Genomic DNA, 13637 nt, shown 5'->3' with positions numbered 1-13637 from the left:
ACACAGGCCCCTATTGTCTGACGGCACGCAAACTACAAGAAACCTGGATGAAGAAGGGGCAGGACAAATATACGAGCTGCGCCCCCGCAGCTCCGACGCTCGGTGGTTTGATTTAGACACGGGTCTCAGGGAAAAGGGACACCCAGCGAAAAACAATAACAGAAATGAGACTGATCTTCTGCGGAGAGGGCACCAGAGGAAAACGCCGCTGCTTTCTAGTGGCCAGAGGAGACCCCCAGCCCAGAGTCAATATTAGCTCAACTCTAACCCTGTGTGAGAGGGTGAACTCCAGGAGAGCGGCCTACATGGACCGGCTGACCTCCGCATGTGCCCGTCATGGCCCAGGCGTGCGCGGGCTTCATGCGCGTCACTTGAAACACACGAGCAGGACCGGATCGTGTTGCCCTCTCCATCATTACTTCACGTCGGCACAACTGGAGCCGCGCGGTTAATCGATTAGTGATCGACTACTAATTTGATGGTCGATTAATCGGTTGCAGCTGTTTTTATGGGGGGGGGGGGGGGGGGGGGGGCAAAATTCTCTTGATTTCAGCTTCTCAAATGTGAATATTTTCTGGTTTATTTGCTCCTGTGTGACAGTAAACTTCTTCATCTTGGGGTTTGGGAAACATTATCGACATTTTCACCATTTTAGGACATTTTATGACCAAACAACTCATCCAAAAAATAGTCGACAGATTAATCGATATATGAAAATAATCCTAAATTGGAGCCCTAGACATAACTTTTCACAAAATAAGATAAGATAATCATTTATTCATCCCACAATGGGGGAATTTGGGTGTTACAGCAGCAAAGTGGCTAGCAGTTTATATAAAAGCAACATATATGAACAAAATATGAAAAATATGAAAACTATTGTATATACAGAGCAGTAACAATAATTGCACATGGAGAGTAAGTATTTCACAGTTGGTAATTGATGTAAAATCTCAATCCGATGAGGCCAGAAGAAACCAGCGGTGTTTAAAAAATATATGTTTTCCTCAAAAATCCAACATATTTCATCACAATGGCCGGTTGGCTGCCTTTGCTTTTCAACACGCATCAGAGGCGGTTTCATCCTCTCGTACACTCCAGGCCAGGTCTGTTATTATTTACAGCCCCCGACCTTTGACCCTCTTCTATCTCAGTGCGATCCACTCCCCGCATCCCTGCCTGGCACCAGGAGAAACTCAAAAGCGGAGTCAGTTACTGCGGTTTGATTGCGAAACCGTGTGAAGGGAGCGCGAGATCTCGGAGGTCCTCCCCCGTTATCGCAGACGAGAGCAGGGGGCGCAAGTGGCGACTGACACGCACACGGAAACGTGTTGACTTGGAGGAGTTCATCTTCTCTCAACATGGAATAACATACGTGCACGGGGGGGGGGGGGGTTGTCCTCTCGCCCTTCCTGTGTGCATCTGACGGTTCACACAGACACTGTCCTCGGGCGTTCTTCCATGGTGGGCCTTCTGCCGGTGTCCAAACCTAATTGTACTGCGCTGGGCCGAAAGGGCACGACAGACCCGCTTACACAGACTCGTTGTCAAGGCTGAGCGTCAAACTGGGGGGAAAAGTGAAGCCTTTGTGTTTTATGGATGGGAGAAGAATCTTCCTCCCTTGTCTCTGCATCTCTACATCTCCCATCAATCTCATTGCGCTCACACACCACCGCAGGTCTGACCGGCGATGTAGACAAGCGGCAGTATTTTTTAACTCGTGGGGTCGGAGCCCAGCTCACAGCAGCTCATAAACCTCCTCGACTGACCCCCACCCTGGGATTCCAGCGACTCCCCCGCGTCTCCAGAGTGCGGGGTCATGATGATGTGATGGCAAGAGCAACTGATAACAGAGGCTCGTTTCTTGACTCTGTACCGATATGTTTTGGTGGTGCGTCGACTTCTAAGAAACTGTGGATGACAAGTGGCACACACGTGTGGTTTTCCAGATAATGCAGTGATGCACGGACTTACATCTGCTCCCTCGCGCTTTGTGTTGTTTGACGTTCTGAGTACAGATCATCCACGGGAAAAATGACTGGGCACTCGGGTTGTAGGAAGCTACACTCGAACACTGTTCCTGCTGCGCGCATACTAAAGACCATTGTCTCATCGCCTCCTGCATGTGTGTGGAGAAGTTCACACTAAGTCATTAGTAAGATGACGTCTCCTCTTGTCTCATACTTAATGGGACAAAGAGATGATGGGGGCGGGGGCGGCGGACTCGGGGAAAGATGAATTTAAAAAAGGCTCAGATGAGGGATGACATCAGCATAGGAGGAAGCAAGGAGGGGGATGTTGGAGAGAGAAGTGGGGTCCACGCATACAAGCCTCTCCCGCACTAAATCACGCGGCTCTCCTGAAGCCCCTGCTTCCCAGGCAGAGAGGCAAAGAGCCACGGCACTATAGGCTTTTTAAAAAGAGACAGGGGTAGAGGGGGGGGGGGGGGGGGGGGGGAAGACTCTCCCCACGTCTGAGTGTCTGCCGTCCAGGGCAGTAGGGAGGAGAAGCAGGGGAAACCAGAGCTGCTGCTGGCGGGCCCACTCCGCACAAAGCCCTTTCTCAAATCCCAGCATGCTGGCTGGTTAAACGCTGGGCCGAGACACGGTCAGACACACATCTCAGCCAGGAAGTCTGATCGTGTCTGAGAGAAATCCTTGACTGCGGCTTGCGTGACCCTTTGTTAATGATTATTGCGATTACAGGGTTGGGTCCGCAGCCCACCAGAGTCAGTCTGCCGAATGGCTGACACAAATGCAAATCTGTCGGCAACTAAATCAGCCCCGGAAAATGGTGTTGCTGTATTCCAGTACATACAAAGTCAACATGCTCCCAGGACAGTCGAGATGTCCCACACTATTATTTTCTCCTCAGACTGCCGGGGCATTAGACCTGACCACAGGCATGTCATGCATGAAGTAAAGTCCAACAACTGACTGGGGCCAAAAATCTCGGAAGGGAAGAATGCTGAGACGGTATAGTAGCATGCTGGGTGTCACAGGGATCACATCCCCAACTGAGCCGGGAAGCATCACCACCAGCCAGCAACGCTTCATTCCAATAAGATGTGATTGCTTTAGGCTGCAGTCAAAGGGGATTTTTTTTTGTGTGCTGGCGATATAAAGGAGAGGGCAGATTAAAGAGGTCAGAATGAAATTACATTTTGTGAATTGGATTTAAGGGCGATTTCAAACCGTTCTTCTTTTTGTGGTTCATCCTTTTTTTTTTTATCATGATGAAACAGCCACTCTTTTAAATTGACATCATCCAGGCTTTAATGTAGAAGTCGTTAAGTCCATTAAATGTAAATTTCCCTCAATATATTCAATTACAGTGAGTCGTGTACTACAGTGCACACTGACGGCGTGTGCGCTGCTGTGCGTAAAAGAATGTGTCCAACAACTGGCAACGGTTAGATACTCAACAAAAAAAACTTGATTTAATGTCCCGAGTCAAAATAAACCACCCCACAAAATGTTACCTAGAGCTTCTTCCCCCTTTAGTGGAAACTTGCTCTGTAACTTTAACAGGGGGCGATTTGTAAATGTTCTGCAGTTTGGCACAAAAAGAACCATCCGATGTAGACCAGTGGAAAGTTTGCACGCTGCGCGCAACATATGTGTGTGTGTGTGTGTACAACTGGGTATGTGGAGCCCACATGAAATCCTAAACAATACAGCTTGATACTTTCAACGACACTACACGAGTGAAGTCTCACTACCTCGCGCGTTAAACAAAAACTCACCTGGAAGAATCGGCCAAATAAAAGTCAACGGCGTATCCGAAGTAGCTTCCCCGAGGTCCGCTGTAAACAGCTGGACTCTCCACGTCCAAGTTGAACGCCTCGCAGGCGGGCGGAGGCGCAGGGAGCGACAGTCCGACGATGGCGCAGAGCAGCGCGCGGGGGAGAAGGGCCACCGTCCTCTGCGTCTTTACGCGGAACCGTTCCAATCCCATTTTTGGGGTGTATTATTAAATCCACTCAAAGTTTGGTTTTTTGGGGGGAAAAATGTCCCAGATTTCCTCTCTCTCTCTCTCTCTCCCAACAGGATTCAGTCTGGGGGGGGGGGAGGCAGCGGTGGAAGTGTGTGTGTGGTTTAAAAGTGCATCCCTGTAACTCTGCCCGGTCGGAGTCTCGTGAATTGCGCCCGTCAGCTCCTCTCCGCGTCCTCAGCCTGCCTCTGGCTCTGTGGCTCTCTCGCAGCGCGCACGCCTCCTCCTCCTCCTCCTCCCCGCTCACCTAACCATGATCCACGGCGCGAGGGAGTTCCCACAGCCGTGACAAAGTTTTGGAAGAGGAGGAGCCTGTGATTCCCTTAAAAAAAAGAGGGCTCTTCTCATCCACTAACCTATCTCGGGAGTGTGTGTTTTCACAAATGTGGGGGAAAATGTGTCAGTTTAGATGTTCTCAGACTCTCTTATCATTATTGACCAAAAGGACAATGGAGGCATGAAGCCTCCTTTTAAGATTTTTATCTTCAGAGGGGGCAGCCTGGAAGGTGATGGAAAGTTCAATGATTCAATGATGTCCAAACCAACATGTGGTTACCCATTGAGATGCCTCCGCTGTCCAGGCCATGATAAACATGTGGATCTCTATCTCTTGAGGTTTTTCACTGATAGGTCAGGAATTCCAACTGTTATGAAGCACTGTTTGTGTGCTGACAGCCCATAGTAACCGCAACATGTTCTATAATAGCAATAATATAGCATGTTTTTGATATTTTTGCATCAGACTCCTACACAATTGCATCTTGCTAAAACCATTTGCTCCACAAATAAACGTCCCAAACGCAGAACAACAAAGCCGCGACCTATTTGTCCAACTCCACACTAATTAGACTTTCATCACACACCCTTGGAACTGAACGTGTGATCCATGTGTATTTCTATCTAATTACAGATCTGAATCGGGCGCGTACGACGTGTTCCTGTGAGAGAGAGGGGGGCCGGGCGGTGTGGGGAAGGGAAGATGTCGTATTCCTGCCTCTCTGAGTCACACAAGACCACGAGGAGAGTGGTTAGGCCGTGAAAAGCGAGTGCTCGCTGAAACGGGACCTTTAATAAACCCCGTCCAGACCCGGCTGGAATTAGTAACTTGTTGGTTTAGCTGATTCACTTGAGGCCTCACGGATTGAACACAAGGGGCCAAATTTGGCCGTGTCGCAGTAGCAACGTGAACTCTCTCTCTCGCTCTGTCAAGTACAGTTTCTTATTTATAACTAGTCCGACGGGACCCCCGACACAGGGGGGGGGGGGGCAAGTTTGAGTAGGCTGATGGGAGTGATCCCGAGTGTGTGGAGGAGGGAGGGGGGCAGTTCACAGCTGTTGGGGGCACTTGATGGTTCAAAGCCCTAATCCTGGAGGGGTCTCATGCTGTTTTTAGGTCCTTCAGGATGAGAGCGCAGTTGAGTGATGGCCACAGTTCGTGGTTGACAGACAGAGTATACGTAGTCATTAAAAAAAAGACGTGGCGTCCAAACTTTCCCGCTGAAGTCGCGGTTTCATTTTTCACACTGAACGTCACAGGCAAACTCTGAAATTGAAATATGTTGGTGCCACTGTCAAAGATACTAATGGATTTAAAATGATGATTATGTCAACTCATGTCAGAATGATGAGAGTCAACGACCTCATGTATGAGGTTATTCAGAGGGGGGCAAGCACACATACTTTCCAAAATAGATAATCCGTGCCTCAGCCCTCGTGCTATCGAACCACCCACGGTTATCTATTTGACCTCCTCCGGGCTCAGGCCAGGAGACGGGAGAAAGTTTTTTCCTTTTCTGCTGTTTTTCGTCTCTTCACACATCTGCACGAGTGTCGTCAGGTTGCAAGTGAAACTACATCTGCACAAGTGTGTCACGTGAGGCATAGTTGGTGTGTGAAGCCAGAGCTTGTTCTGCTGGCTAACTGAACAGCATTTTCCATTTCGCTCCAACCGTAATTTCCCGTTGAAAAGGGCGGGGGGAGTGTGTGTGTGTGTGTGTGTGTGTGTGTGTGTGTGTGTGTGTGTGGATTTCTTCCAATGCCTCAGCTTTGACATCAACACTCAGCCTCTATGGCAACAGATCTGACGTGCAGCAAAACAATTATAGAACATTTCACAGGACTCTACACAGCTGGCAATCTATTTCAAATATAGACCTGACACATTGGCACCTCTGCAAGGCCAGACATACAGTATATATGTAGTAGAGCAAGCCCAAAACATAAGCACGCACACACACACACACACACACGTATACAACGACCCTCTTCCTCTTTGGTTCCTGAGAATATGTTTTCCAATTGAGTGGGGGCAAATTATTAATACGTGCCACATTATCTTCACACGGTAATGTCAAGATATGAGGGTGTGAATGATCCATCTCATGCCACAGCTTCTCCATTTTCTTTTGACATTATACATTCTTTTTTACAAGGCAGTAAAACAGACTTGGCTACACATGTCGGCCATTTCCAATTATATTTAATAGGAATACTTTGACATTTTGGGGAAACGTGGTTTTATGTTCACTTTCCTCCTGTGAGCTAGATGAGAGGATCGGCACCATTCTACCGTGCATCTCTATAAATATGAAGGCGAAGCTACAGGCAACATTAGCTTAGCTTAGCTTAGCTTAGCTTAGCATGAGCAACCTTGCTCTGATTTGAAGGTAATAATATCGGCCTGCCAACTCCACAAATGCTGACAAATTAACAAATCTAATCTGTTTAATCTGCACACACAAGAAAAGAAAAAAGGGTTATCCATAAATGTGCTCCTAAGCATATTGCGTTGCCACTAGCCACTTGGCAATCTTTATGCTAAGCTAAGCTAACTCTCTCCTGGAAGGACAGGCAGATGAGAGTGGGTACCACCAATTTTAAACATGCAGAAGCCTTTTTAAGAAGCCTTAAAAAGCCGTTTCATGTGTTGTGCGAAGTCCAATGAATTGCCTCAAGTGATGTCACCCGAGTCCGTGTCAGTTGGGCCTGAAGACTATACAGTTTTAAAAAACATAAAAGTATAAATCTTGGGATGTCGAGTTAGACAGAAGTGAGTTCATCAGACATCTTTTACATGCTGGTAATTCATCACTTTAGCCGCCGCTAGCAAAACACCCCCCCAAATCTTTGACCACACTTTTGGTCCGTCAAATTGCATTGTGGGTAGTAATGTGTGCAGCAGGTTGTGACAAGGAAGAAGAGCGTGTGTTGTTCTGCTGCATCAGTTTTTGAGTCTTTCCCTTCGGGTTTTCAGAAGTGCAGCGTGCAAACTTTAGAGCAAGGGCAGCGTCGTCTGATTCTATTCAGTGAAAAAAACAATCATTTGAATCCCAGAGGCTCCGGCCGTCCACCACGCCCATCTCATTTCTCTTTGTATCACACAAACACCGTGGGGCTGACGCTGATGGGCTCCGTGGGGGCAGGGCGGGGAGACACAACTGATGGCTGCCATTAGGCAACTGTTGCCCTTTTAAGTGGCAGAATAAACACAATTTTACCACCCGGGAACAGGCCGCGAATAAACAGGCAACCCGATAGTTTGTAGCCTACACACACACACACACACACACACACACACACACACACACACACACACAACCAGCCCAATTTAACTCCTATTTGTTCCTTGAAGCAATTCCTTCAGGATGTATTGGATCTGTGATTAGTGGAGATGTTGATAAAAAACATCTTGTTGAGCAAGGAAATTGGGGGTAATGATGGGTAATGCGTTGTCCGGACAGAGGGGTATATTGTGGAAAAAGGTCAGCTCCTAACAGGCATGTCCTGGAGAAGAATGGCCCCTCTTGATCTTAACCTCAAGCCTGAAACCTGTCTTGCCTTTCAAACAGACAAGAACAAACTCTGCTTCCTGCCTCCTTCTCTCCCTCTCCGTCTTTCCCCCCCTACTGTAGATACACATCTTACAGGCAGGAAATTCCTCCAGTGTAAAAGCCAGCCCGAGCTTCCTGCTTCGCCAGGTCCCCCCACTCTTTGTGTCGCCATTACACTCACTCACTCACACACACACACACACACACACAGACACACACAAACACGGGCCACATGCGTACTGTTGCTGCCTTCCCCACTGTTCTCTGCGACATTCCCCGCGTACAAGGAGGAAGGGTGCCGAGGCGCCGTTGACTGCCCCAGCCGGTCGGAGACGTTGCTCGCTGGATGACAGATTTGTCATGAAGGAGTGGAAGTCCTGAGCTGGCCCGAGCCGCCGCCGCCGCCGCCGCTGTTGCCGAGTGGACCGTCCATTGTTTTCAACACAAGCTCATAGCAACCAAGCGCCTGAGTGAATCATATGATTGTTTTAGAGAAGAAAAAAAAAGAGGAATCCCGGAGGTTCTTTACAAGACGAAGATCGCCCGCCCTGCTGCAGTATGAGCTTTTACTGTCAACCCCGACAAATTGGGACAACGTGTGCGGGGAGCAAGAGGATCCAAACAGTGTCCATTGTTTAGTTGCCCTGTTAAAACAGCCGCAAAACGCCTAGTCGTGTTTTTATGTACATCTGCTAATCAGTCCGAGGGAGCGGAGCAGTGAAGCAGAAGCATGCGAGCGGCCGGAGGGGGAAGCGACCCCGCCGCGAGCTCCGTCACCCTCCGTCCGCAGTGCACAGAACGCTATCGCTAGTGTCCCCAGACTGGCGACTCCAAACCTGCCCGCATTTACAGCCGGGGCGCTCAGACCTGCCTCAATGAGCTTGTTTGCTTGGAAACACATCTTTTTAAGAGGCGGCATAAAAATGCTTGACACCGTTTTAATGGGAGGTCACCGCGGCACAGTGGCCAGGCCCACCAAGCGAGACAGGACGCAAGAGCTCGGCTGCAAGGTGGGCTCGGAAGAAAATCCCCCTAAATACCAGGGGAGGAAAAAAACAGTCAAACATAAAACTGGTCACACTGTGGCCTGGATCACTCCAGGGAACACTTGCAAGTTGTCATGATGGAAGATCAACAGAAGAACTGCAGGGGGGCCTGATTCCGCAGCAGCTTGTGCGAACAGGATCGTTCCAGCTGAGAGATGACATTGACTGAAAAACGCGTGATCACAGCCGGTCGTCCAGCTTTTGAAATTCAGGTCCCGTGCTCAGGGTGTCATGTTTTATTTGGATGGCCTATTTGTCTCGCAGAGTGATGGTGTGCCCCCTGACCCCCCTCCTGTGTTTTGCTGGCGGGCGGGCGGGCGTGCTGCGGGGGCCTCCGCTCCGCCGGGCCCTCGGAGGAGAAGGAATGCGGCTGTAAAATGTGTGTATCTGGGGGTACAGCGGGAGAGGGCGGTGAATCAGTGTGATCACTGCAGAGCCCCGGGTTATTGTTTCACACGTAAATATACACACAACACACACAACACACACACACGCGCTCGCGTATAAGCATTGGCACATTCCCTCCAATTTGCCTCTGCTGGTTTTCCCACACCCACTCCCCGTGGCCAAGCATGTTTGACACAAAGCATAACAAGGCAGTCACACCCGCCTTCCCGCGGACAAAAGCAAACTGCACTTAAAGTGAAAAAATAGATAAGTACACAGTGCCGTGTCTTCTTATAATCACAGACATAAGCATGCTCTTTGCTATTATTCATGCAAGAACAGCGCGGCTGGGATTCAACCTGCGCCGTTTCAAACACAGATACACGGTATGTGTATCAGACGTATGATGACGTATGACTCCACAAAGGGACGTGACTTTTACACTTGCGTTGTGACCTAATGAAGCAGTTGAATGGTCCGATTGTATTTCCTCCATTGATGGAGACTTCACATCACATCCATTGTGCTGACGCAGGTAGCATCGAGGGGCCGTGCCTAAGGGCCGACGCTGGAATGACCTGGAATCGAACCCCGACCTTCCGTATCAAAGTCAGCGGTGTAACCCACTCACACCGGCTGCATTCGCGTCGGACAAATGGGCGTCGGCAAATGAATGTGATGATGGAGACGTTTCTGGAAGACATTGATGGAACAACGACGATGACTATTGACCACGACGTCTCCTCTACGTGTTTGCATTAACACAGTTAGACGAGTGGGGTCTTGAGTCATCTACGCCCATGGATGTGAAAAGATTGTACAGTTTTCATCAATGTGTCCGGTTATCTCTTCGTTCCTTTGGCCAAACTTGACATTCATCACGCTAAAGACCCACTTTGTCACTCTCACCCGTGCATGCACGCCATGTTCTTTGTATTGCACATTCTCAATTTATTCTATTTATTGAGTTTCCTGTATATTTCACATTCTGTACAGTGTTTCCTCTCTATTGCTCATTTTCAATTTCTTTAGCTTTTTTAAACCGTGTGGTTTTGCCTCTTACTTTTGCACTATTTAGAATTTATTTATTGTATATATTTCTTATCGTATTTTTTCTTTTTTCTTGTACTATTGCACCGTGGGTCCGAGCTAAACGGGTTTTCAATTCCTCCATATGTCTGGAACAATATAGCAGGAATTGACAATAGAGTTGAATTGACTTGACTTTAAATGCTTATATACTGTATCTGAGTCTTTTCTTTTTGATTAATATGTTGGCAAGATTAAAGTTGCCCTTGGATTGCATGACCCGCAACTTTGAATATGTTGTGCTCTTGGTTGAAAAAGAAATATTCCCACTCTCTCTCTCTCTCTCTCTCTCTCTCTCTCTCTCTCTCTCTCTCTCTCTCCTCCCTCCGACGACTTCCTGATGTATTGTGTGTCACATCCTGTCCGAGGCTGATGAACGACACGGCGGGTCTTTCCCTATGCGGAGGGCCCAGAAGAATGCACCGGGGTACCTCGGCCGAGTCGCCTTCTGTAAACACTCAGAAACAATGTTTGGGATGCTGAGTCACGATGCCCATTAAAAAGTCACGCCCCCTCCTCCGACTGCCCTTAATCTGTCCGCCTCCTCCTTATAAGTCAATGTTGATATTAATGCTGTCCAGACCACCGAGGTGTCACACGCACACTCGCGCGGCCTTATATAGAGGTTTATGATCGGGCGCATTAGTATTATCAGCGGGTGTGAACCAACATGCAGAGGGTATAGTCTGTCATCTCGCTAATGTACGGGTCAAAGCGAGGTCACAGACCCCCGAGGTGGTCTGGTGATGCTCGCTCGCTTCCCGAATATGAGTGAGGGTCCCGCTCAGGCACAAGATGAGGGGTCCTGGGAAATGATTGGCATTTCTTTGTTGGGGGGGGGGGGGGGGGGGGGGGGGGGGGGGGGGGGGGGGGGGGGGGGGGGGGGGGGGGGGGGGGGGGTCGGGGGTAGAGATTGATGAAGGCGTGAAAGCAGACCTAGCACGTAGCATGTCCTCTGCCCGGATGGGGTTACAAGCAAAACAAACCAAAGACACACAAGCAAACAGAGCAGAGGGGAAGCGAAGTGTCTCCTCTAATGAAGGGGGGGGGGGGCGAGGTCAGCGGCAGTGTTATGTTTTGTTTTTTTTCCTCCACTTGCAATCTGACTCATCCCTGAAGTCCGTGCGTTAAGATGTCCTCGAAGGATCGCCACCAATCGCCACCTGCTCTCCGAGTTGCTTTGTCCAATGGCGCGATGGGAGCCTTTTCCATCCGCTCACAATGAGCAGACAATCGCACGACAAGAACATGCAGTTCAAGATCATAATTTAAATACGGGCCATAGCCAGTAGGAAAAAAACTATCAAGCAGGTATTTTTATTGCTGCTGAATCGCGCTCTGGGACATCTCCATGGAAAATCTTTTAGTGGGCCTTTTCTTTTTTTTTCTTTTTTTTGTTGCTTCGGGACAGTCGTTAATACGGAATCTGCTTCGGCTCGAATGTCTCCTCTGCTTACTCGGAGGAATCCGCGACTCGAACAGCGCCCGGCCTAAAAATAGCCTCCTCATCTGTCCTTTTTATTTTGTTCTGTAAAAGAGAGGTTCATCCGGAGCACTCCGGAGCCGCGCGGCCCCCTCGGCACAACCCTCGATAACGTTAGCCGAGTGGTCCTCGTGTGTTTTGAACACGCTGCATTATGAGCACAAGTGCAATTTTCCCACAGCCGAGCCTCTCAGACGATAATCCCTAAATCGCAAATCTCAATTTTCCCTCCATTTGCGTCGGGGAAAACTTGCGCTTTGTGGTTGCTGATGAAAACGGACTCAATCGGCAGTTTGTTTTTGACATCGCATGCCGTTCAAAATGTAAATGTGCCCCGTCTGATGCCGCAGAGGAAAAATGCAGCGCTGTTTGTTTCGTACAAGATTAAAGAGCAACTTTTTCGCTCGGACGTGGTATTCGGCGCAGCGCGGCTCCAATGCTACTGAACGCATTAGGGTCTTTGACCAAATGAACGTTTGCGGACCACACATTAGATGGTTATGTAACACAAGACCGCTCGGGGGCTTAGCGGAGGACCACCAGCACGCCGGCGCGGCAGCCGAGTCTTCCCTGTGGAGCAAATGACAAAATATACACGTTTAACAACAGAGCTTCGGCTTCCCATTTCACCGAAAAGCACATTTTCACAGGTGGAACGCCAAAGTGAAAAAGAAACAGCAGGAAGACTGCCCATAAAAATACCACAGAAGTTCTTGATGCGTTCATCTTAATGAGCTGTTTTTAGGTCAAGCTTTGTGCAACATCTTTTTCCCCAAAGAGAAACTAATGACTGCATGTCCATGAAATGTCCTTCTTCTAATTTACATCCGGGAGAGACTTGGGAGGTTCCTGGTTCCCATGTGTCCCAGCAGATCGCACACACCCTCGTGGATCTGCCACTTCCCTCAATGTGTCAGATTTGTTGAACACGATTCCCCTGGGAAATCATCATTTTTTCGCACGATTCCTCTGGGAACTTTGGGGAAGATGTCAAAGTAACCGCCCTATCTCGCCACCCGAAATCCCCGGCTCCGCCCCTCCTGACCGGATCTGTGCCAACGTTTTTTTTCTTTTCAATCGTTTTTCGTCTCCGTCCAAGTCATCCGTCCCTTCCGCTCGCGTTTTGTGGAAATCCGTAAAGTGGACACACAAGCAATCAGACAGGGGTGAAGACACATAACCTCCTTCGGCCTACTGACCATCTCCTTCGCGTCAGCTGTTTGCCACGTCCTCCCTACATTCCGATCTGCACCGCAGGAAAGATAAAGCGCAACATGACATGTCTGTTTCCCGTTTGTCCGACTCATTCGGTTCGGTGACAGCACTGTTTCTCGTCCCTGATTCATCTCCGCCACCTGGAGACTAAATGTCTCACTCGGAGAAAGGAATTGACCATTCATGGTAATATATCTATCTCGCACGAAGTCGAGCTGAGCATAAACACCCAACGTGTAAATGTCATCGGTGCCGAAATGCTGATTCACTCCCCTTAATGAATTCCGCTTCGGAGAGGCCGTGCCGCCCGACGCCTTGTGACTCGAAACCCTCGTCCAACTGGGACTCTAAATAAGGCAGTGTATTTCATATTTCGTTTATCGGCGCGCTCACCACCACTCGCTGTAGTGCTCACTGTCGCTCGAGTCCTCATGACCTGGCACACAGAGAGTGAAGTGGAGCCTCTGTTCTTACTCCCTGGGCGTCTGGCAGCACATGACCAGCGTGGAGCTTCTCCAGGGAAAGAGAGGAGAGGAGGGGAGGGGAGGGGAGAGGAGACGAGGGGAGAGGAGGGGAGGGGAGAGGAGACGAGGG

The 13637-nt window shown here is 49.2% G+C and overlaps 1 protein-coding gene across 1 annotated transcript in view; it reads right to left on the bottom strand.

Annotated features, from left to right (window-relative positions):
• itga5 (integrin, alpha 5 (fibronectin receptor, alpha polypeptide)) overlaps positions 1–4230 on the bottom strand; it is a 36282-nt gene extending 32052 nt beyond the window's left edge. Inside the window, exon 1 of the mRNA XM_035643830.2 lies at positions 3746–4230. Within this exon, the coding sequence (XP_035499723.1) occupies positions 3746–3957 (212 nt within the window). The 5' untranslated portion in view covers positions 3958–4230. The remainder of the gene's footprint in view (positions 1–3745) is intronic.
• Positions 4231–13637: the final 9407 nt, after the last annotated feature.

This window comes from Scophthalmus maximus, chromosome 3, assembly GCF_022379125.1.
Source record: "Scophthalmus maximus strain ysfricsl-2021 chromosome 3, ASM2237912v1, whole genome shotgun sequence".
In the NCBI taxonomy this organism is placed as follows: domain Eukaryota; kingdom Metazoa; phylum Chordata; class Actinopteri; order Pleuronectiformes; family Scophthalmidae; genus Scophthalmus; species Scophthalmus maximus.
The sequence above is the reverse complement of the archived record's forward strand: the minus strand, read 5'-3'. Positions and strand labels throughout refer to the sequence as shown.